The sequence below is a fragment of the Gorilla gorilla genome, chromosome 2, assembly GCF_029281585.2.
Source record: "Gorilla gorilla gorilla isolate KB3781 chromosome 2, NHGRI_mGorGor1-v2.1_pri, whole genome shotgun sequence".
NCBI lineage: Eukaryota > Metazoa > Chordata > Mammalia > Primates > Hominidae > Gorilla > Gorilla gorilla.
In genome coordinates, this window is record NC_086017.1 from 141,399,440 (window position 1) to 141,419,572 (window position 20,133).

General features: G+C 38.7%; 1 protein-coding gene across 4 annotated transcripts in view; it reads left to right on the forward strand.

Moving 5' to 3' along the window:
* The window catches only part of LOC115933946 (collagen alpha-4(VI) chain-like), a 151,863-nt gene that overhangs the window by 106,150 nt on the left and 25,580 nt on the right, over nt 1-20,133 (forward strand). For all 4 annotated transcript variants that reach the window (XM_063704170.1, XM_063704171.1, XM_063704172.1 and 1 more), the window contains 6 exons: nt 8,556-8,627; nt 9,948-9,974; nt 11,403-11,447; nt 14,011-14,064; nt 17,105-17,167; nt 17,522-17,587. In XM_063704170.1, coding sequence (XP_063560240.1) covers nt 8,556-8,627; nt 9,948-9,974; nt 11,403-11,447; nt 14,011-14,064; nt 17,105-17,167; nt 17,522-17,587 — 327 coding nt within the window. The remainder of the gene's footprint in view (nt 1-8,555; nt 8,628-9,947; nt 9,975-11,402; nt 11,448-14,010; nt 14,065-17,104; nt 17,168-17,521; nt 17,588-20,133) is intronic.

A 20,133-nucleotide genomic window follows, 5' to 3' on the forward strand; every position in this document is an offset into this window, starting at 1 on the left:
ATAGAGACAGGCTTAATGGATAAAAAATGACCCAACAACGTCTACAAGAAACTCACTTCACTTGTAAAGACACACACAGACTGAAAGTGAAGGGATTGAAAAAGATATGCCACACAAACCGAAATCAAAAGTAATCAGGAGTAGCTAAACTTGTATCAGATAAAACAGACTTTAAGTCAAAAACTGTAAAAAGGACAAAGAAGGTCATTGTATGGTAATAAAGGGATCAATTCAGCAACAAAATATAACAATTCTAAATATGCATGCAACCAACACAAGTGCATCCAGACGCACATAGCAAATATTATTAAATCTACAGGGAGAGAGAGAGTCCAATACAATGATAGTTGAGAACTTCAATATCCTACTATCAGCATTGGACAGTTCATCTAGACATAAAATCAACAAAGAAACATTAGATTTAAGCTGCACTTTAGACCAAATGGACCTAACAGATATTTTCAGAATATTTCATCCAGCAGCAGCAGAATACACAATCATCTCATCAACACATGGAACATTCTCCAGGATAGACCATATGTTAGGACACAAAACAAGGCTCAACAAAATTTTAAACATTAAAATCATATCAAGTATCTTCTCAGACCACAATGGAATGAAACTTGAAATCAATAACAAGAAGAAATTTGGAAACTGTACAAATACATGGACATTAAATGTGCTATTGAATGATCATTGGGTCAATGAAGAAATTAAGATGGAAATCAAAAAAATTTTTTAAACAGAAAATGGAAACACATCATGCAAAACCTATGGGATACAGCAAAAGCAGTACTAGGAGGAAGGTTTATAGCAATAAATGCCTACACCAAAAAAGTAGAAAGATCTCAAATAAACAACCTAATGTTGCACCTCAAGGAACTCAAAAAGCAAGAACAAACCAAACACACAATTAGTAGAAAGAAAAAAACAATAACAGCAGAACCAAATGCAACAGAGACAAAAAAGAAATGCAAAGAATCAACAAGATAAAAGTTGTTTTTTTGAAAAGTTAAACAAAATTGATAAACCACTAGTGAGGCTAACCAAAAAAAAAAAAAAAAAAAGAAAAAGAAAGAAAGGAGACCCAAATAAATATAATCAGAAATGAAAAAGGAGATATTACAACTGTCACCAAAGAAATAAAAAGGATGATTAGAGGCTATTATGAACAACCATATCCTAACAAATTGGAAAACTTAGAGGAAAGGGATAAATTCCCAGACATACACAACCTACCAAGATTGAACTAGGAAGAAACAGAAAACCTGAACTGACTCAAAATGAATAGCAGGTTTGAATCAGTAACAAAAAGTCTCCCCAAAGAGAAAAGCCCTAGACTAGGCTTTTATGCTGATTTCTACCCAGTTTATAAAGAAAAACAAACACCAATTCTTCTCAAACTATTCCCAAAAATTGAAGAGGAGGGAATTCTTCCTAACTCATTGTATAAGGCCAGCATTACCCTGATATCCAATCAAGACAAGGACACAACAGAAAGAGAAAACTACAGGCCAATATTCCTAATGAACACAGATGGAAAAATTCTCAGCATAATACTACCAAGCCAAATCTAATGATGAATGAAAAAGATAATATACCATGATCAAGTGGGATTTATCCCAGGAATGCAAAGATGGCTCAACATACACAAAATCAATGCATGTGATACATCACATCAACAAGATGAAAGGCAAAAACTATCTGATCATCTCAGCAGATGCAGAAAAATCACTCAGTAAAACTTACCATTCCTTCATGATGAAAACTCTCAACAAATTAGGCATAGAAGGAACACTTCAACATAAGAAAAGGCATATATGACTAATCTACAGCTAACATCCTACTCACTGGGAAAAATTGAAAAGCTTTCCCTTTAAGAACTGGAACAAGACAAGGATGCCCACTTTCACCACTCTTATTCAACACAGTATGGGACATCCAAGCCAGAGTGATCAGACAAGATAAAGAAATAAAAGGCATCCAAACTAGACAAGAGGAAGTCAAATTGTCTCACTTTGCAGATGACATAATCTTATACTTGTAAACAGAAAAACCTAAAGACTCCACCAAAAAACTCTTAAAATGGATAAATTAGGCTGGGCATGGTAGCTCATGCCTGTTATCCCAGCACTTTGGGAGGCCAAGGTGGGCGGATCACCTGAGGTTGGGAGTTTGAGACCAGCCTGGCCAACATGGTGAAATCCTGTCTCTATTAAAAATACAATTAACCAGGCATGGTGGTAGGTGCCTGTAATCCCAGCTACTTGGGAGGCTGAAGCAGGAGAATTGCTTGAAACCCAGAGGCGGAGGTTGCAGTGAGCCAAGATTGCATCACTGCACTCCAGCCTGGGCAATAGAGCGAGACTCTATCTCAAAAAATAAAAAATAAAAAAATTAAAAAAAAAAGATGTATAATTCAGTAAAGCTTCAGGACACAAAATCAGCATACAAAAATCAGTAATGTTTCTATATACCAGTAACAAACTAGCTAAAAAAGAAACCAAGGAAGAAATTCTATTTACAATAGCTACAAAAATAAAATACCTAGGAATAAACTTAACCAAGGATGGGGGAAAAAAACAAAAAAACCTCTACAATGAAAACCACAAAACACTGATAAAATAAATTGAGAAGACACAAACAAATGGAAAAGCATCTCATGCTCGTGGGTTGGAATTACTAATACTGTTAAAATGACCATACTACCTGAAGCAATCTAAGATTCAGTATAATCCCTATCAATTATATTCTTCACAGAAACAGGAAAAAAAAAACCCCTGAAATTCATATGGAACCACAGAAGACCCCAAATAGCCAAAGCAATACTGAGCAAAAAGAACAAAGCTAGAAGCCTCACACTACCTGATTTAAAAGTATACTGCAAAGCAGCTGGGCGTGGTGGCTCATGCCTGTAATCCCAGCACTTGGGGAGGCCAACGCGGGTGGATCATGAGGTCAGGAGATCGAGACCATTCTGGCTAACACGGTGAAACCCCGTCTCTATTAAAAAAAAACGAAAAAGTTAGCCGAGGCTGAGGCAGGAGAATGGCATGAACCCGGGAGGCGGAGCTTGCAATGAGCCGAGATTGCATCACTGCACTCCAGCCTGAGTGACAAGGCAAGACTCTGTCTCAAAAAAAAAAAAAAAAAAAAAAAAAAAATATATATATATATATATATATATATATGTATGTATATACACACACACATACTGCAAAGCTATAGTAACCAAAACAGAGTGTATTGGTATTAAAACAGACACAAAAACAAAGGAAACAGACTAAAGAACCCAGAAATGAATCCACATATTTACAGCTGATTTTCAAGAAAGGTGTCAAGAACATACATTGAATAAAAGACACCCTCTTCATTAAATGGTGCCAGGAAAACTAGATATCCAAACACAGAAGAATAAAACTAGACCCTTATCTCTCATCACTTACAAAAATAAACTCAAAATCGATTAAAGAGTTAAATGTAACAGCCACAACTATAAAACTACTAGAAGTAAACACAGGAGAAACGCTTCAGAACAAAGATTGTATGGCTAACACTTAAAAAGTACAAGCAACAAAAACAGACAAATGGGATTATATTAAATTAAATACCTTCTGCATATCAAAGAAAACAATCAACAGAGTGAAAAGACAACACCCCTCCCTTACACCATATACAAAAATTAACTCAAGATGGCCTACAGACTTAAATGTAAAACCCATAACTATAAAAACCCTGGAAGACAACCTAGGCAATACCATCCAGTACATAGTGATGGGCTAAGAGTTCATGGTGAAGATGCCAAACGCAATTGCCACAAAAGCAAAAATTGACAAATGGGATCTAATTAAATGAAAGAGCTTCTGCACAGCAAAAGAAACGATCAAAAAATAAGCAGACATTTCTCAAAAGAGGATATACAAATCACCAAGTTTATGAAAAAATATTCAACATCACTAATAATCACGGAAATGCAAATCAAAACCACAGTGAGATATCATCTCATACTTGTTAGAATGGCTATTATTAAAAAGACAAAGCACAACAAATGCTGGCAAGCATGTGAAGAGAAGAAAATTATCGTATATTGTTGGTGGGAATGTAAATTAGTACAGCCATTATGAAAAAAAGTACAGAGATTTCTCAAAAAACTAAGAGCAGATCTACCATATGATCCAGCAATCCCACTCCTGGGTATATATCCGAAAAAAAGGATATCAGTGTATCAACGGGATATCTGTACCCCCATATTTACTGCAGCACTATTTACAATAGCCAAGATATGGACTCAATCTAAGTGTCAATCAATGGATGAATGGATAAAGAAAATGGGAATATATGCACAATAGAATAGTATTCAGCCATAAAGAAGAATGAAATCCTGTCATTTTCAGCTAAATGGATGGAATTAAAGGTCATAAAGTTAGGTGAACTAGGCCATGCACAGAAAGAAAACTATTGCATGTTCTCACTTATATGAGCAGTTTATGCTTCTGGAAATCAAAGCGGGGGCCATGTTTCAGGTCAGTAGGGTCAGGGATAGAGACCGCAGTTATGGACTTGTGTGCCCTGGAGCTATATAAAATTGATATCATGGAGATAAAGAGTAGAATGATAGTTACCAGAGGCTGGGAATAGAAGGGGTTTGAAAAGAAGTTGATTAATGGGTATAAAAATATATAATAGAAGGTATAAGATCTAGTGTTCATTATCACAGAAAGTGACTACAACAATTTGTTGTATATATATATATTTTTAATTTCAATAGTTTTTAGGGAACAGGTGGTATTTTGTTACATGGATAAGTTCCTTAGTGGTGATCTCTGAAATTTTGACGTACCCATCACCAAAGCAGTTTACCCAATGTATAGTCTTTTATCTCTCAACTCCTCCCACCTTCCCCCTGAGCCCCCAACGTCCACTGTTTCATTCTTGTGCCTTTGCATCATCATAGCTTAGCTCCCACTTACGAGTGAGAACATGCAATGTTTGGTTTTCCATTCCTGAGTTACTTCATTTAGAATAATGGTCTCCAACTCCATCCAGGTTGCTATGAATGCCATTATTTCATTCCTTTTTAAGGCTAAGTAGTATTCTATGGTATATATATATATATGTGTGTGTGTGTGTGTGTGTGTATATATATATATATAAACACATTTTCTTTATCCACTAATTGATTGATGGGCATTTGGGCTGGTTCTATAGTTTTGCAACTGTGAATTTTGCCGCTGTAAACGTGTGCAAAAGTATCTTTTTCATATAATGACTTCTTTTCCTCTGGGTAGATACCTAGCAGTGGAATTGCTGGATCAAATGGTAGATCTACTTTTAGTTCTTTAAGGAATTTCCATACTGCTTTCCACAGTGGTGGTACTAGCTTACATTCCCACCATCAGTGTAAAAGCGTTCTCTTTCACCACGTCCATGCCAACATCAATTTTTGCTTTTTTTTTTTTTTTTTTTTTTTTTTTTTTTTTTTTTTTTTTTGAGATGGAGTCTCGCTCTGTCACCCAGGCTGGAGTACAGTGGTGCAATATCAGCTCACTGCAACCTCTGCCTCCTGGGTTCAAGCAATTCTCCTGCCTCAGTCTCCTGAGTAGCTGGGATTACAGGCAACCACCACCATGCCTGGCTAATTTTTGTATTTTCAGTAGAGACTCAGTTTCACCATGTTGGTCAGGCTGGTCTCAAACTCCTGACCTCCTGATCCGCCCACCTCGGCCTCCCAAAGTGTTGGGACTACAGGCGTGAGCCACCGCACCTGGCCCTATTTTTGTTTATTTTACACGTGGTATTGCATTGTGATTTTGATTTGCATTTCCCTGGTAATTAGCGATGTTGAGCATTTTTTCATATGTTTGTTGGCCATTTGTATATCTTCTTTTGAGAATTGTCTATTAATGTCCTTGGCACACTTTTTGATGGGATCATTTTTTTTCTTGTTGATTAGAGTTCCCTGTAGATTCTGGACATTAGTCCTTTGTCAGATGCAGTTTGTGAAAATTTTCTCCCACTCTGTGGGTGATCTGTTTACTCTGCTGATTATTTCCTATGCTGTGCAGGAGGCTTTTACTTTAATTAAGTCCCATCTATTTATCTTTGTTTCTATTGCATTTGCTTTTGGGTTCTTGATCATGAACTGTTTGCCTAAGCCAATGTGTAGAAGCGTTTTCCAATGTTATCTTCTAGAATGTTTATGGTTTCAGACCTTAGATTTAAGTCTTTGATCCATCTTATGTTGATTTCTGTATAAGGTGAGAGATGAGGATCCAGTTTTATTCTTTTACATGTGGCTTGCCTATTATCCCAGCACTATTTGTTGTATAGGGTGTACTTTCCCTACTTTGTTTTTGTTTACTTTGTCAAAGATCAGTTGGGTGTTAAGTATTTGGCTTTATTTCTAGCTTCTCTACTCTGTCCCATTGGTCATGTGCCTATTTTTATACCAGCACCATGCTGTTTTGGTGACTATAGCCTTGTAATATAGTTTGAAGTTGGGTAATGTGATGCCTCTACATTGGTTCTTTTTGCTTAGTTTTGCTTTGGCTGTGCAGACTCTTTTTTAGCTCCAATTGAATTTTGGCATTATTTTTTTCCAGTTCTATAAAGAATGATGATGGTATATTGATAGGAATTGCACTGAATTTGTAGACTGCTTTTGGCAGTATGGTGATTTTCACAATATTGAGTCTACCCATCCATGAGCATGGAATGTGTTTCCATTTGTTTGTTTCATCTATGATTTCTTTCAACAGTGTTTTGTAGTTTTCCTTGTACGGGTCTTTCACCTCCTTGGCTAGGTATATTCCTAAGTATTTTATTTTTACAGCTATCATAAAAGGGTTTGATTTGATTCTCAGCCTGGTAGATGTTGGTGTATAGCACTGCTACTGATTTGTGTACATAGATTTTGTATCCTGATAAATGGATTTATTGTATATTTCTAAATAGCAATAAGATTTGAAATATTCCCAACACAAAGAAATGATCAATGTTTGAGGTGATTAATATCCTGAAGACCCTGATTTGATCATTACACATTGCATGCATGTACCAGAATCTCACATGGACCCCACAAATGTGTACAATTATTCTCTATCAAAAACGTTTTTTTAAGAAACATGGAGGAATACACTGTACCTCTTCCTTGCTGTCTCTGGATATTGTCACATGAGGACTTGACATGCGGATTGTGGCAGCCTCTGTGACCAAGAGCAGAAGACAATAGCAGCATAGAAACCTCAAATGAAAAACCTAACATCTCAAGCTACTAATTTAGCCAACCTTGGCATCAGCTATCTCCGGTTTTAGTACATGAGGTGATAAGCCCTCACTGTTCAAGTTGGTGGCCATCAATTGCTGCAGAATAGAAGTTAATGAGGCTTCCTCCTCCTGGATCCCCTACTAGACCCTGACATACCCATTCAGTCACAGGCAGAAAGGGAAGCAGAGGGTAAGGAGACCTGGCTGGCTGCGCCAGATGCAGATCTTACCTGTCCTGCTTAGAACACTCAAAGCTCAATTGGTTAAACAAAAAAAGGAAAAACAGTAAGGAGTATAACACTCCCCAGATGCAACTTAATCTAACACTCTATACTTTAAATTTTCTGAACATACATAGAAATCAGACCACTACTTCTGCAGAACATTTTACTGGTAAAAAGAACAGCCCACATGAGGGAAAACTGATTTGGTGGAAAGACAACAAAAACAAAACATGGGAAATAGGTAAGGTGATAACATGGGGGAGAGGTTTTGCTTGTGTTTCACCAGGAGAAAATCAGCTTCCTGTTTGGATACCCACTAGACATTTGAAGTTCTACAATCAACCCATCAGAGATGCAAATGAAAGTGCCTCCGCAGAGACAGAAAACCCGCAATTGAGCATCATCGACTCGCAGGGTGAACAAAATGGTGATATCAGAAGAACAGATGAAGTTACCATCCACCAAGAAAACAGCACATGTGGAGAGCCAGGGAGAAGAATAGAAAGAAAAAGAGACAGAGATCAGAGACAGACACAGAAAGTGAGAATGGGGAGAGAGATAGTGTAAAAGAGAGAGAGAGAGAGACCATAAGAGAAGGGAGACAAAGAGATAAAAGGTGCGAGTCATCAGGTGAGGAGAAAGACTGAAAACTATGAGAAACAGCAACTAAGACACAAAGGATCTGGGAGACTGCCTGGGTGCCGCAGCACCCACACCGTCCTCTTGCCCCCTGTCACTTGGGTTAAAACCACCGGAAATTCCACTATTGCAAATTTTGTATTAATCCTTGTATGTCTGTCTTTTCTGTTGTTAGTCTACAGGTGTATCCAGCAGCTCCAGAGAGACAGTGACCGACCAGAGAGAAGGAGCCATGATGATGGTGGTGGTTTTGTCAAGACGAAAAGGGGGATATGTAGGGAAAAGAAAGAGAGATCAGACTGTTACTGTGTCTACATAGAAAGGGAAGACATAAGAGACTCCATTTTGAAAAAGACCTGTACTTTAAACAATTGCTTTGACAGAGACAGTTGCTTGAGTGCATTCATGTGTCTTCTTCTTCCACAGGGAGAACGAGGCCCCCGAGGTCTTCCTGGACTCCGAGGTGAGGAAGTATGCCCTGGTATGAGGGGACCTAAGGTGAGTGTGACCTTAAGCTGTGGGATTCTTTCTCTTTCTTGGCTTCATCTCTTGAGTTTGAGGAAAATCATAACTCTTCAACATAGCTATGGAGTCTTAGCTCCCCCTCAGATTAAAGGTTTTCCAGAAGTAAAGCCTGAGAAAAAGAGTCAATTGCAAGTATTTTACTGGGAGATAATTCTAGTAAGCATTAGTGGGGAAGTAAAGAAGTGAGATAAGGAGGAAAGGAGGCCTGAAAAGGGTACATTATAAATCAGATCACCACTGTGGGTAGATGGAGCTTAATCTAACTGAAGAACTCTGGCACCCAGAGTTGAACATGCATCTCAATGTACCCCAGTTAAGGGGTGAGGGAGCTGTGGTATTTATACACCAAATCCCATCAAGAATTAGTTAACAGCAGCTTCCAGGAGGTATTAGTTCCTAGCACTCTGGGTCTGTCTTGCATGTGGGTAGAGCAGGCCCTGGTCCCTGAAAAAACCCTCAGAAAAGAGTGACAGGTGCTGGTGGTTGGAAGTAGGATTGAGAACCCTAAAGTTTTTTTTGTTTTTGTTTTTATTTTAATTTTAAGTTCTGGGGTACATGTGCAGGATGTGCAGGTTTGTTACATAGGTAGACGTGTGCCATGGTGATTTGCTGCACCTATCAACCCATCACCTAGCTATTAAGGCCTGCATGCATTAGCTATTTTTCCTGATGCTGTCCTTCCCCCAACTCCATCCGCCGACAGAGGCCCCAGTGTGTGTTGTTCCCCTCCCTGTGTCCATGTGAGAACACTAAAGTTTTAAAGGCTAAAGGGATACAGGTACATTTTTGACTGGTTGCATTAAATGTCCCTCAACTGTCCAGGATTGGAGAATCTTCCTTAATAAACTAAAAGAAAAAAATTCTACAATCTAAGAATCCTAAAGACAGTTTTCCTAACCACAATGACCATGTTCTGTATACCTATCAAATTACTCTTTCAATTCATTTTTCCTGTTGTTCCTTGAACCCCTCTCATGCTTGCTAGCCAATATATTCTCACTTTTGTTTGAAAAATATCATCATTTTAATAAGAGGTAGGCCACTGTTGTTCCCTTTCATTCCTACTATGTGAGGAATTGCAAAGTGCAATTTTCTCCAGGTTCCATGCAAAGGAGGGTAGCAATAACCAGGGTGTTGTAATGCCCACCACATTTGCCAGACAAGGCATCTTCATTTTGATCTAATATTGTAATTGCATTTTCTTCAAACCAGGGAACATATGGTTTCCTAAATGAAACAAGGGCTTAAAAATCTCATTCAAGCTCAATTCTTATGATCTCTTTCTAACTTTAGGGAGCAAGAGGATTTTCAGGAGAGAAGGTAGGTAATCTCCTTTATCCTTCTTAAACTGGATAGCAGTATCTTTGGGAAATGCAATACTTATTTCAATCGCATTTCTTTGCCTGAGTGAGGTGAGGCTTCAGACTTTTAGACAAGAGAATTTGTCAGATGATATTAATAGCCAAACTTCCATGCTAATGAGTGACTATTTGTAAGACATGTATTTCAGGTTTAAGGCAGTGACATATTGTTTGCAATCCTTGCTGACTCTATATAAGAATTGGGCCACCATATTCATCACATGATGGTCTAGAAGTGTTGGTCCTGAATCCAGGGTATGGTGGGCTGGGTCTGGTCAAGGTGGGTGTCAAATGGAAGAGGAATGCTGGGATGAGGTTGTTAGGAAAGGAGTTGGCACAAGAACGGAATGATTTACATTCAGATTCAGAACCATAGTATCCAGTTGCTGATTCACTCACTCAAAAAGTATTTATTAGGTACCCTCTGTTCCCCACATTATCCTAGGGAATGGTTACAAAATGATGAACAAGACAGACAAGGGCTCATGGAGCTTCCTTATTCATGTTTTCTGGTACCACCGATTAACCTTCTGCGGCCTGTGGCAAATATGCCATGTAATTCTAGTCCAAGAGTTCGTTATACTTATTTTTATGTATAACTCAGCTGTGCTTTGGTTAAAAAAATGCCTGAAACTTGATTTGCTTTTGTAGACAGTAGGAGTAAATCAACTATTTCACACATGCAAATGCATTTTATTTTGCTTGTGAAACTCTGGCTTTTTCTTTAAAAAATTCTTTATAATGAATATATTATTGGTCATTTTGGGTTAGTTGGCAAAATGAAGGGCCCATAATTTGAAAGTGATGGAATATTTGATGAGATGTCACCATGCCACTGCCCAGTTTTACTCTTATCTCCTAATTAGCCTCAGTTTTTCACTTCCTTTCTTTTTTAAAATTTTATCTCCCAAAATGCACACACATGCACACACACTCATTTAGTTCCTCCTTAATCTGTGAACTACCAGGTTTCCATTAGATTAATTAATTCGGGCATATTTGCCATCTTTTTAAAGAAGGTCAATGACAAAAAGACCATTTTTAGCATTCGACAACCAGTGTTTCATTTGGTCTTGTGAAACAGCTACTTGTTTCAAGTGCAAAAGTTTAAAGGAGTCTTTCTTATCCACTCAAATTTTGAGGTTAAAAAATACATATACATTTTTAGCACCTGAAGCTATGAGGTAAAACAGTATATAACCCTAATAACTGTTTCAGGAAGAAAATAATCATTACTTTTTAGTAACTGGGTACAGTATATAAGTGTTACAGAGTCTAGATTCTGTATCAATTGAAAAAATATTAGCAAGGAAATTAACATCAAAGAAATATTCACATAAACCTGTTTCTCTTGTCTCTAAGATTCTGATCTTCCTTTGCTTCACAGGGCAACCCTGGTGAGGAAGGAGTTGATGGCTTGGATGGAGAACAGGTGCAGAAGTTTCTCATTTAATGTCTTCCTCTCTATTAACCTGGCATTTATACTCTTGTAGAGAGTACAGCTTTTCATGACTAGCTAGAATTTTTAACATGCATACTCAACAATGTTTAATGTTAATCTCTGTATTTTTCCTCATCCTCAAAATACAAGGACTCTAGAAACTTTAGTCAACTCCCTCCCATATTACATATTATTGTCTAGTATTTTATTTCCATCTTGTTTTTGTTAAATTCTGCCAATTACATATTCTTATTGTTGTTTTATATAGTCAATGCTTATCTAGCTTTACCCTCATGTTTACTCATCTGACTGATGCCTTCCATGTAGTCACTGATACCTTCAAAAGAACATGAAAAAATCATGCTTCTTTTGCTTAAGGCACAACTTTTAGAATTTCCTTTAATGAAGGTCAGTTCATTGTAAACTCTTCTTGTTTTTGTTTTCCTGAAAATCTCTTTGAAAGATAGTTCACTGGGTAAGCAATTCTGGTTGATGGTTACTTTCTCTCAGCACTGTGAAAATGTAATTTCAACCATGGCACGTGTATACGTATGTAACAAAACTGCACGTTCTGCATATGTACCCCAGAACTTAAAGTATAATAAAAAAGAAAAAAAGAAAAGACTTGGAAAAAATACGTAAGTGCTCCAGCTCAGAGTATTAAAAAAAAGGAAATGTAATTTCATAGTCTTCTGGCTTCTATTTTCTTCTACCTTTCATTATTGCCATTAAGAAGTTATCGGTTGGCCGGGCGCGGAGGCTCACGCCTGTAATCCCAGCACTTTGGGAGGCTGAGGTGGGTGGATCACGAGGTTAGGTGATCGAGAACATCCTAGCTAATATGGTGAAACCCCATCTCTACTAAAAATACAAAAAAATTAGCCGGGCGTGGTGGTGGGCACCTGTAGTCCCAGCTACTTGGGAGGCTGAGGCAGGAGAATGGCGTGAACCCGGGAGGCAGAGCTTGCAGTGAGCCGAGATCGCGCCACTGCACTCTAGGCTGGGTGACAGAGCGAGACTCCATCTCAAGAAAAAAAAAAAAAGAAGTTATCTGTCAAAATAATTGTTCTTTTGTAAGCAACTTTTAAAAATGTATAAGGCTGCTTTAAAATGTTCCCTTTGATCTTAGTTTTTGACAGTTTCAATATGATGTGTCCAGGTGTGGATTACTTTTTATGTATTCTGCTTAGGACTTGTCAGTCTTTTGAATCTGAGTGTTTATGTTTCTTATAAATTTTGGAAATCTTCAGTGCTTAATTTTGAAATTATCATTTTGAAATTTTATTTTTCCTGTTTTCTGTATTATTTCTTTGCAGAAATCTAATTAGCAATTTGTGAAAACTTCTCATTTTGTCCCCATGCTCTTTTATATTTCTATTTCTTTGTCATTCTGTGCTGCATTCTGTATAATTTCTTCAGTTTCTAGTTCACTAATTCTCACCTCACTTGCATTTAATATAATATTTAATTTGTCAATTGAATTTTTAATTTTAATTATATTTTTCACTTTAAGTAGTTCTATTTGATCCTTTCTGAAATCTACTTGGTCTCCTTTCATAGTTTGTTATTTTATTCATTCTCTGCTAATTATTTAAACATACTAAATATATTCATTTTATATTCAGTATATTATAATCCCAATATTTGCAGTCACTGCAGGTCTGATTTTGTTGTATGTTGTTTCTGCTGGCTTCTCCTTCATGGCATCTCCCTCATGTGTGTTGTGACTTTTGATTTAAACTCATTTTTTGATGGAACGTTATCTGTGAGACATCATTAGGGCCTGAGTTGAGGTTGTTTGCTTCTGTCATGTGTTCCTAGTGGCACTACATCCTGGGACCACCCTAAAATAAATTGTCAGTTTGAGGCCCTTCACACCACACACACACGGCACACCACACACACACACACACACACGGCACACCACACACACACACACACACGATTACAAGAAGCCCTCAGGACAGCCATGAGCTATTACTTGTCTGCATTTTTGCTTTCTCTTTATTATGAACCATAAGGATTTTTTAAATCAGGTTTTTTTTTTTTTGAGATGGAGTTTTGCTCTTGTTGCCCAGGCTGGAGTGCAATGGTGCGATCTCGGCTCACTGCAACCTCCACCTTCCGGGTTCAAGTGATTCTCCTGCCCCAGCCTCTTGAGTAGCTGGGACTACAGGCATGTGCCACCACACCTGACTAATTTTGTATTTTTAGTAGAGACAGGGTTTCTTCATGTTGGTCAGGCTGGTCTCGAACTCCCAGCCTCAGGTGATCCACCTGCCTTGGCCTCCCAAAGTGCTGGGATTACAGGCCTGAGCCAATGCACCCAGCCTTAAATCAGATTTTTAATGCATACAAAATATATTTTAATTTATCTGGAATTTTAAATTTTCAGTGGCAGGGTTATTCAAAACATGTAATCTGTCACATTGTCAGAAATAGAGTAGTAAAGGTACTTTCTACTCTTGGCTAGAATTGTGAAAATACATAAAGAAAAATTTTGGTGGGACTAATAAAAGGCAGGCTCTCTGTATGTTCATTTTTCTTTTTTTAGGGTAATCGTGGAATCCCAGGGTCATCTGGAGAAAAAGGAAATAGGGGAAATCGGGTAAAGTATGATGATATTCTTTCATTTTCCTGTTGAGTAACCTGATATGGATAGTTTATTTTTAAACTGTGGGAAACTGTGGGAAAAAAATCATCTAGTGGCTTAAACCCTATGGAGTTAAATGGAGAGTTAAAGGGCAATTAATATGAGGTAGCTGTTTGGAAGCTTCACCTAAGGTCTGACTCTGCTGATGGTAGAATGAGTAAAGTAAGTCCTGTGACTTAACATTTTGTGATTGAGAACAGTGATCATGTCACTCCCCATCTCACAAGCTTCTCATGGCTCCCTGTCACCGATGATTTAGTGTTACATCCAAGGCCTTTCAACCACATTCTTTACAAATCTCTGTCAAGAAATGTCTTCCTAGGCTCACTGTCTCTGAAATGTTGCTTATGCATGCCCACCTCTGTGTCTTTGCTCATGCCAGCTGCCTGTCCTGGAATGCCTTTTTCTTGGTTCCGTATTCAGTGCTTAATCTGAATATCACCTTTTCCTCAATGGGCCCAGTTCCTCTCTTTCTTCCTCACGACAGCTTCCTTGGCATGTCAGTTTGTAGTGATCTTTGCCTTCTCTACATCCTTGCAATTATTTGTACTATCTGTTTGACAGTGATTACACACTTCCTCCTGATGGTAATTCTGTTTCCATGTAAGGGATGGCAGATACCTAGCATATGTCCCACAACCCTCCCTTCCTGTGCCCATGGCAGACATACTAACCATTTATGGGATCCAACATGGCTGAAGGATCCATCTTAACACAGTACTATAATCAGCTTCTATTGATTGATAGGATTAGACATAAAGGGTGTAATTTATTTGCTTATGCTTCTTTGTACTCCTCATGAAATTGGAGTAATGCTTTTACTCCAAAGGTGCACAATTAGTGATGTGGATTGAATTCCTGATAGGTGAAACAGGGAGAGTCAGAAGACATGGCTCTTTATTGAGGTTTAATTTCTAACTTGAAGTTTATGGGTCAGACTTTGGAGAAGGTGGGAGATACCATACTTTCTTAACACTGGAGAGCCTTCAGTTTCCGCTAAATTTAGTTAAATTCAATAAACACCTGTCAAGTGTTTATTGTCCCTACATGTGGGACATTTGCTAGATACAAAAAAGGGTTCCAAGATACATAAGCCATGGCTCTGACCAACAAAGAGCTTACTGAGTGTGCAGGAGATACAACTGGTACAGGAAAAACTATAATATGAGATAGGATAAGCTACAGGATGTAACAATGGTGCAAATAAAGAATCAATGGGAGCACAGTGACTTGGAGAGGAAACGAAAATAGATTCCCTTTTCTTCACTTGATCAATCATCAAAATTTATTGAGCATCTATTGTAATCAAGGCATGATTCTAGAATGGGGAACAAAACAGACATGGGCTCTATCTCTTAGGATTGGCCTCTATGGAAAAAGATAGACATGAATGAAATAATCACGGAAATAGATATAATATTACTGCAGAGATAAAGGTATGGAGAGGAATATGACAGGGGATTTGACCCAGCCTGTGCAGTCAGAAGGGCTTCATTGAGGAGGAGATGGGATGAAATTTAAAAGATAGGTAACAATTAAGGAAGAGAGAGGGGGGCAAGAGAACAACTTCTATATGAGCAGGTGCCGAAGGGTGGAGAGGACTCCGGCTTTCCAGAAAATGCAGGAAATCAAGACATTTTTCACTCAGACCTCTGTGAGAGGGACTGGGGGAGAGAGACAGGGTATTCTAGCTTAAGAAAAAGGCTCAAGGAAAAGGTTAGAGTTAGAAGAAATCAGGATAGGTCTGGAAAAACAAGGATCCTAATTTCATAGGAGTGGAGGATAAAATAAAAAGTATAAAGAGTGGGGAGAAAGCCTGAAAGGGCAATTTGGAGCCAATTTAATGCTACGTTTGGGAGTTTTGTTTCTACTGAGTAATCAAGGGCTATTGAAGGTTTATAGGCAAGGAAGACACATGTTGGAAGCTGTAGGTTTGGAAGATTACTCTGAAAGTCCAGTGACTGGTTCAGATAAAGGAGGGTCTAGAAGTAGGGTGAATCATAATAGGAACCATATGCCTAAACACTTGAGTTTATTCTTCTATTTAATCCCTACACTGTTTCTATAAGTTAGGCACATCTGTTTCACAAATGAGAAAATGGAGTCTGAGAAAAGTCAAAGAAATTTACCAATGTAGGAAATTAAATAGCAGGATTGGAACCTAGAGTTATCTAGCTCCCTTTTACCATTATATTAGGCCAGAAAAGAGATAAGGAGGCATCTCAAGTAAGATTATGAGGTGGCTTCTTTTGGAGTCTAGAGAGCATTTTATTTCCTTTGTGTCTGAAAGCTAGAACAGTGATCCCATCTGTTAATCATGCACACCCTCCGGCTCCAGGCATGTGATGTCATCTGAGGAAGGCACCTGTGGTGGAGCCTCTCCCCAGTTCATGGCTCTGTGGGCGCTACGACACAAGAATGGCACAGATCATGGCAGCGTTTAAGAGAAGCATCATTTACTTGTCATAGTCCTATGGCAAGTTTCTTCACCTCTCTGGTTTCCTATCTGCAGTAGTCAGGAGCTCTGGAAACATTGTTCTCTCCTTTCTCTTTTTCATGAGATCTTGCTCTACCGCTGCTGCCCATGCTCATGATGGAGAAAGCCCTCCTCACCACCACCCCCTTTTTAAGCAACAACAACATGTGTTTCTGTGTGGAGCACCACCAAGGGGTGGAAAGATCAAGGAATTTGATGGTAGGGAGACCTGGGCCCAACTTCCTAGAATCTCAGGTCCTGCATAATGCAAATTGGTGAATTCCTGAGCTGTGAGGGCTTAATGAGGTAATACACATCTAGGTCCAAGCATATGGCAGATAGCCAATAAAAGTATGTCCTTCTTTACCTTTCAATCTCACCTCCTTGGCAGTGAATGCTTTAAAATTCAAGTACTAAGTTGCTCTTTTCATTTGATTCTCATTTTCCCTCTTAATGTTCTCTTCTCTCTAGGCAATATGTGATTTTTAAAAGTGACACATTTTTTCTTTGTGATTTAAGGGCTTGACGGGACCGCCAGGACAACCTGGAGAGCATGGAGAGCCTGGGTTAAGGGGAGATCCTGTGAGTGATGTTGGGGGATTTCTGCTGCTTTAATTCCAGGGACTGGAGAACTGTTTGCTCATGACACAAAGGCAACGAGCAATTAATTATTCATTAATAAAGCATCTGCTCACCCTATCTTAGTATTGCAACAAATAAAAGATTTGAGGGAAAACTTATAGAAAAGTTGAGTTCTTAAAAAGGTTGGAATTTTAATTGGATTAAATGTCTAAGATTTTTGAGCAGGCCCAGACAATAAAAAGGGTCCACTTTAGTTGTACCTTATTTTTTTGTTTTGTTTTGTTTTAAATAATTCTTCCTATAATTTCTTTTCTTTTCTGTCCATTTGAGGCAATGAACCCTTTATTTTCTCAGGGGGATCCTGGAACTAATAGCTATATCCAAGGCCCTAAGGGAGAAAAAGGAAGGCGTGGGCGTCAGGTAAGATGTTCTGTTTCCTTGAGGGGCTACATGGGAACAGATGCTAGCTGGGGCAGAAGACTTGGGCATTCTGGTAGGATCAGCATAAAAAACCAGAGAGCAAGCCTGTGGGAATCCACTGTCTATGGAGATAGAAGCTCTGAATGCCAATCTCCACTGACATCCTCATCCTTGCATACTTAATTCATAGTTGTTTTTTTCTATACGAATCCTTTCTCCTACAACATTACATCTTTTGTCCTTGGTTTCCTCATCTCCAAAATGAAAGCACCAGACTCAATAATGCCTAAGATATTTCTGGTTTCTAAATTCTCTATCTTTATAATGATGTATTGATTTAAAAGGTACTCAGGGTCATTACAGTGCTGGCTTGCTTTCTGTCACAGCCAGTGCTGATTGATGTGAACTGGGTATTAGCCATTTTTTAAGGTGAAATCCTTGCCTAGTTCTGAAAACTAGAAGCATTGTGATAGAAGGCATCACAGAAGCAAAAAGACGTGTTAACTTTGATCGATGTTAACTTCTTGGCAGCCATTTTTAGATTTTCATGTCCCAGACATTAAAATGTATGATTCTGAAAAATGACTAAAATAACCCAAGTGCTTCAGTCCTCATATCTTTCCTAATTTCCAGGCATGAGGTCTGCATAGACAAACGTTTGCAGCTAGAGAGGAACCTCTATTGCTTTGAACTCCAGTTTTTCATCCTTTGACAAAATTATAGGACATTGGCTCTCTTCTGTAGCTAGTTTGCATTCCTTTTACATATGTCTAGATCCTGAGTTAAATGCAGTTTGTAACAAGATGATTATTATGTTGCTGTGTGAGAAAACCAGCATGACTTGCTTCAAGAATCTCATCCTGTTGTTAATTGCAGTTGTTTTGGACAAACCCCATTGAGAGGGTGTCCTGTGGTGAGTTGACATCAGAGAGCCCTGTGAACAGCCACTCAATCGGCTATGGAATTGAGCTAAGGGAGCAGCAGGACAGCAATCCTTAACCCATGTGGGCCCCAGTTTCATCTGGAAGGAGGGAAGGAAGATAGAGAAACCATTTCAAAGCTTCCATGAGTTGTGGTTGTTGTGAGAAGAAAGATCATGATCTGTCTATTCAGACTGGTTCTCTTATTTGCTCAAGGTTTTACTGCTGGGAAGGAACCTAGGCCTCTAGACAAACTGTCCAGTGCTGTGTACATCAGAGCACTGCAGACACGGCAAGAGCCGCATGTTCACAGCTTTCTGAGGTCTCCATCACTGAGTTTAGCCGAGGGTTAACCTTGATCACCAGATCCCTACTTGTACATGCAAACAAAAATTGTAACCCTCTGGGGCAGTGCTGTGACATATTCCATTTGTGTTCCCCATGGTTTCTGCTCCCATGCTGGGCCAAAAAACAGTGGTAACTAAATATCCTTTGAATAGACTTAGATAACAGAAATCACTCCCACCAGCTATATTACCCTGAAGCTGGTAGATGCTGACATTCTAGCCTGAGCTTGTCCAACTCACTGCCCATGGGCAGTATGTGGCCCAGGATGGCTTTGAATGCAGCCCAACACAATTTGTAAACTTTCCTAAAACATTATGAGATTTTTTTCTCTTCTCTTCTCTTCTTTTTCTTTTCTTTCTTTCTTTCTTTCTTTCTTTCTTTCTTTCTTTCTTTCTTTCTTTCTTTCTTTCTTTTCTTTCTTTCTTTCTTTCTTTCCTTCTTTCTTTCTTTTTTTTTTTTAAGCTTATCAGCTATTGTTAGTGTTAGTGTATTTTATGTGTGGCCCAAGACAATTCTTCTTCCTCCAATGTGGCCCAGAGAAGCGAAAAGATTGGACACCCCTGTTCTAGCCTGTTAAGTGCTGTTGGGAGATAGCTCTCTAGGGGGCAACGGCTCCTTTCTGACATGAACCAAAGAGTGGCTTAAATGTTGCAGTCTGGATGGAGAGGTTTTCCTGATGAAGCAGTCTTTCTGACCGAGCAGAATAATTTTATTATATACCTAATACTGGAGAAAGCGTGGAGAGCCAATCATACCAGTCAGAAGTGAGAAAGTAACACTTCTGGGGAGAATGAAAGTCAATACAACCTTTTTGGGAGGCAATAGGCAATGCACATCAGTCATCAGTTAGGATTACTGTTTTTTTTTTAATGTTTTTAAATATGCCAATGAAAGCCTGACTAGCAGTGTTTAGCTAATAAATGTGTTTTATAACCCAGGGATAGGTGATGACAACTTTGGCACATCAGTTTATGGTCCCATCAAGCCTCAGTGATGTCGTCAGGGACCCAGCGCCTTTCCTCCCACACTGCCATCCTCAACGTGTCAGCTTTCGGTCCCTAGGTTTAGCAGCTCCAAGTGTTTTTTTGTCTTCACCTTTACATAAAATATCAGGAGAAAAGGAGCTTTCCTTTCATCAAATTACTCCCAGCAATATTCTCTTTATAGCTCATTAGCTAAAATAGACCCTGTGCTCCCCAACAGCCCTTGCCCCATTTCAAGAGATCCAGAGAAAGCAAGTCTCTAACAAAAGGAAATGGGATCATCACAGTTGGCTTA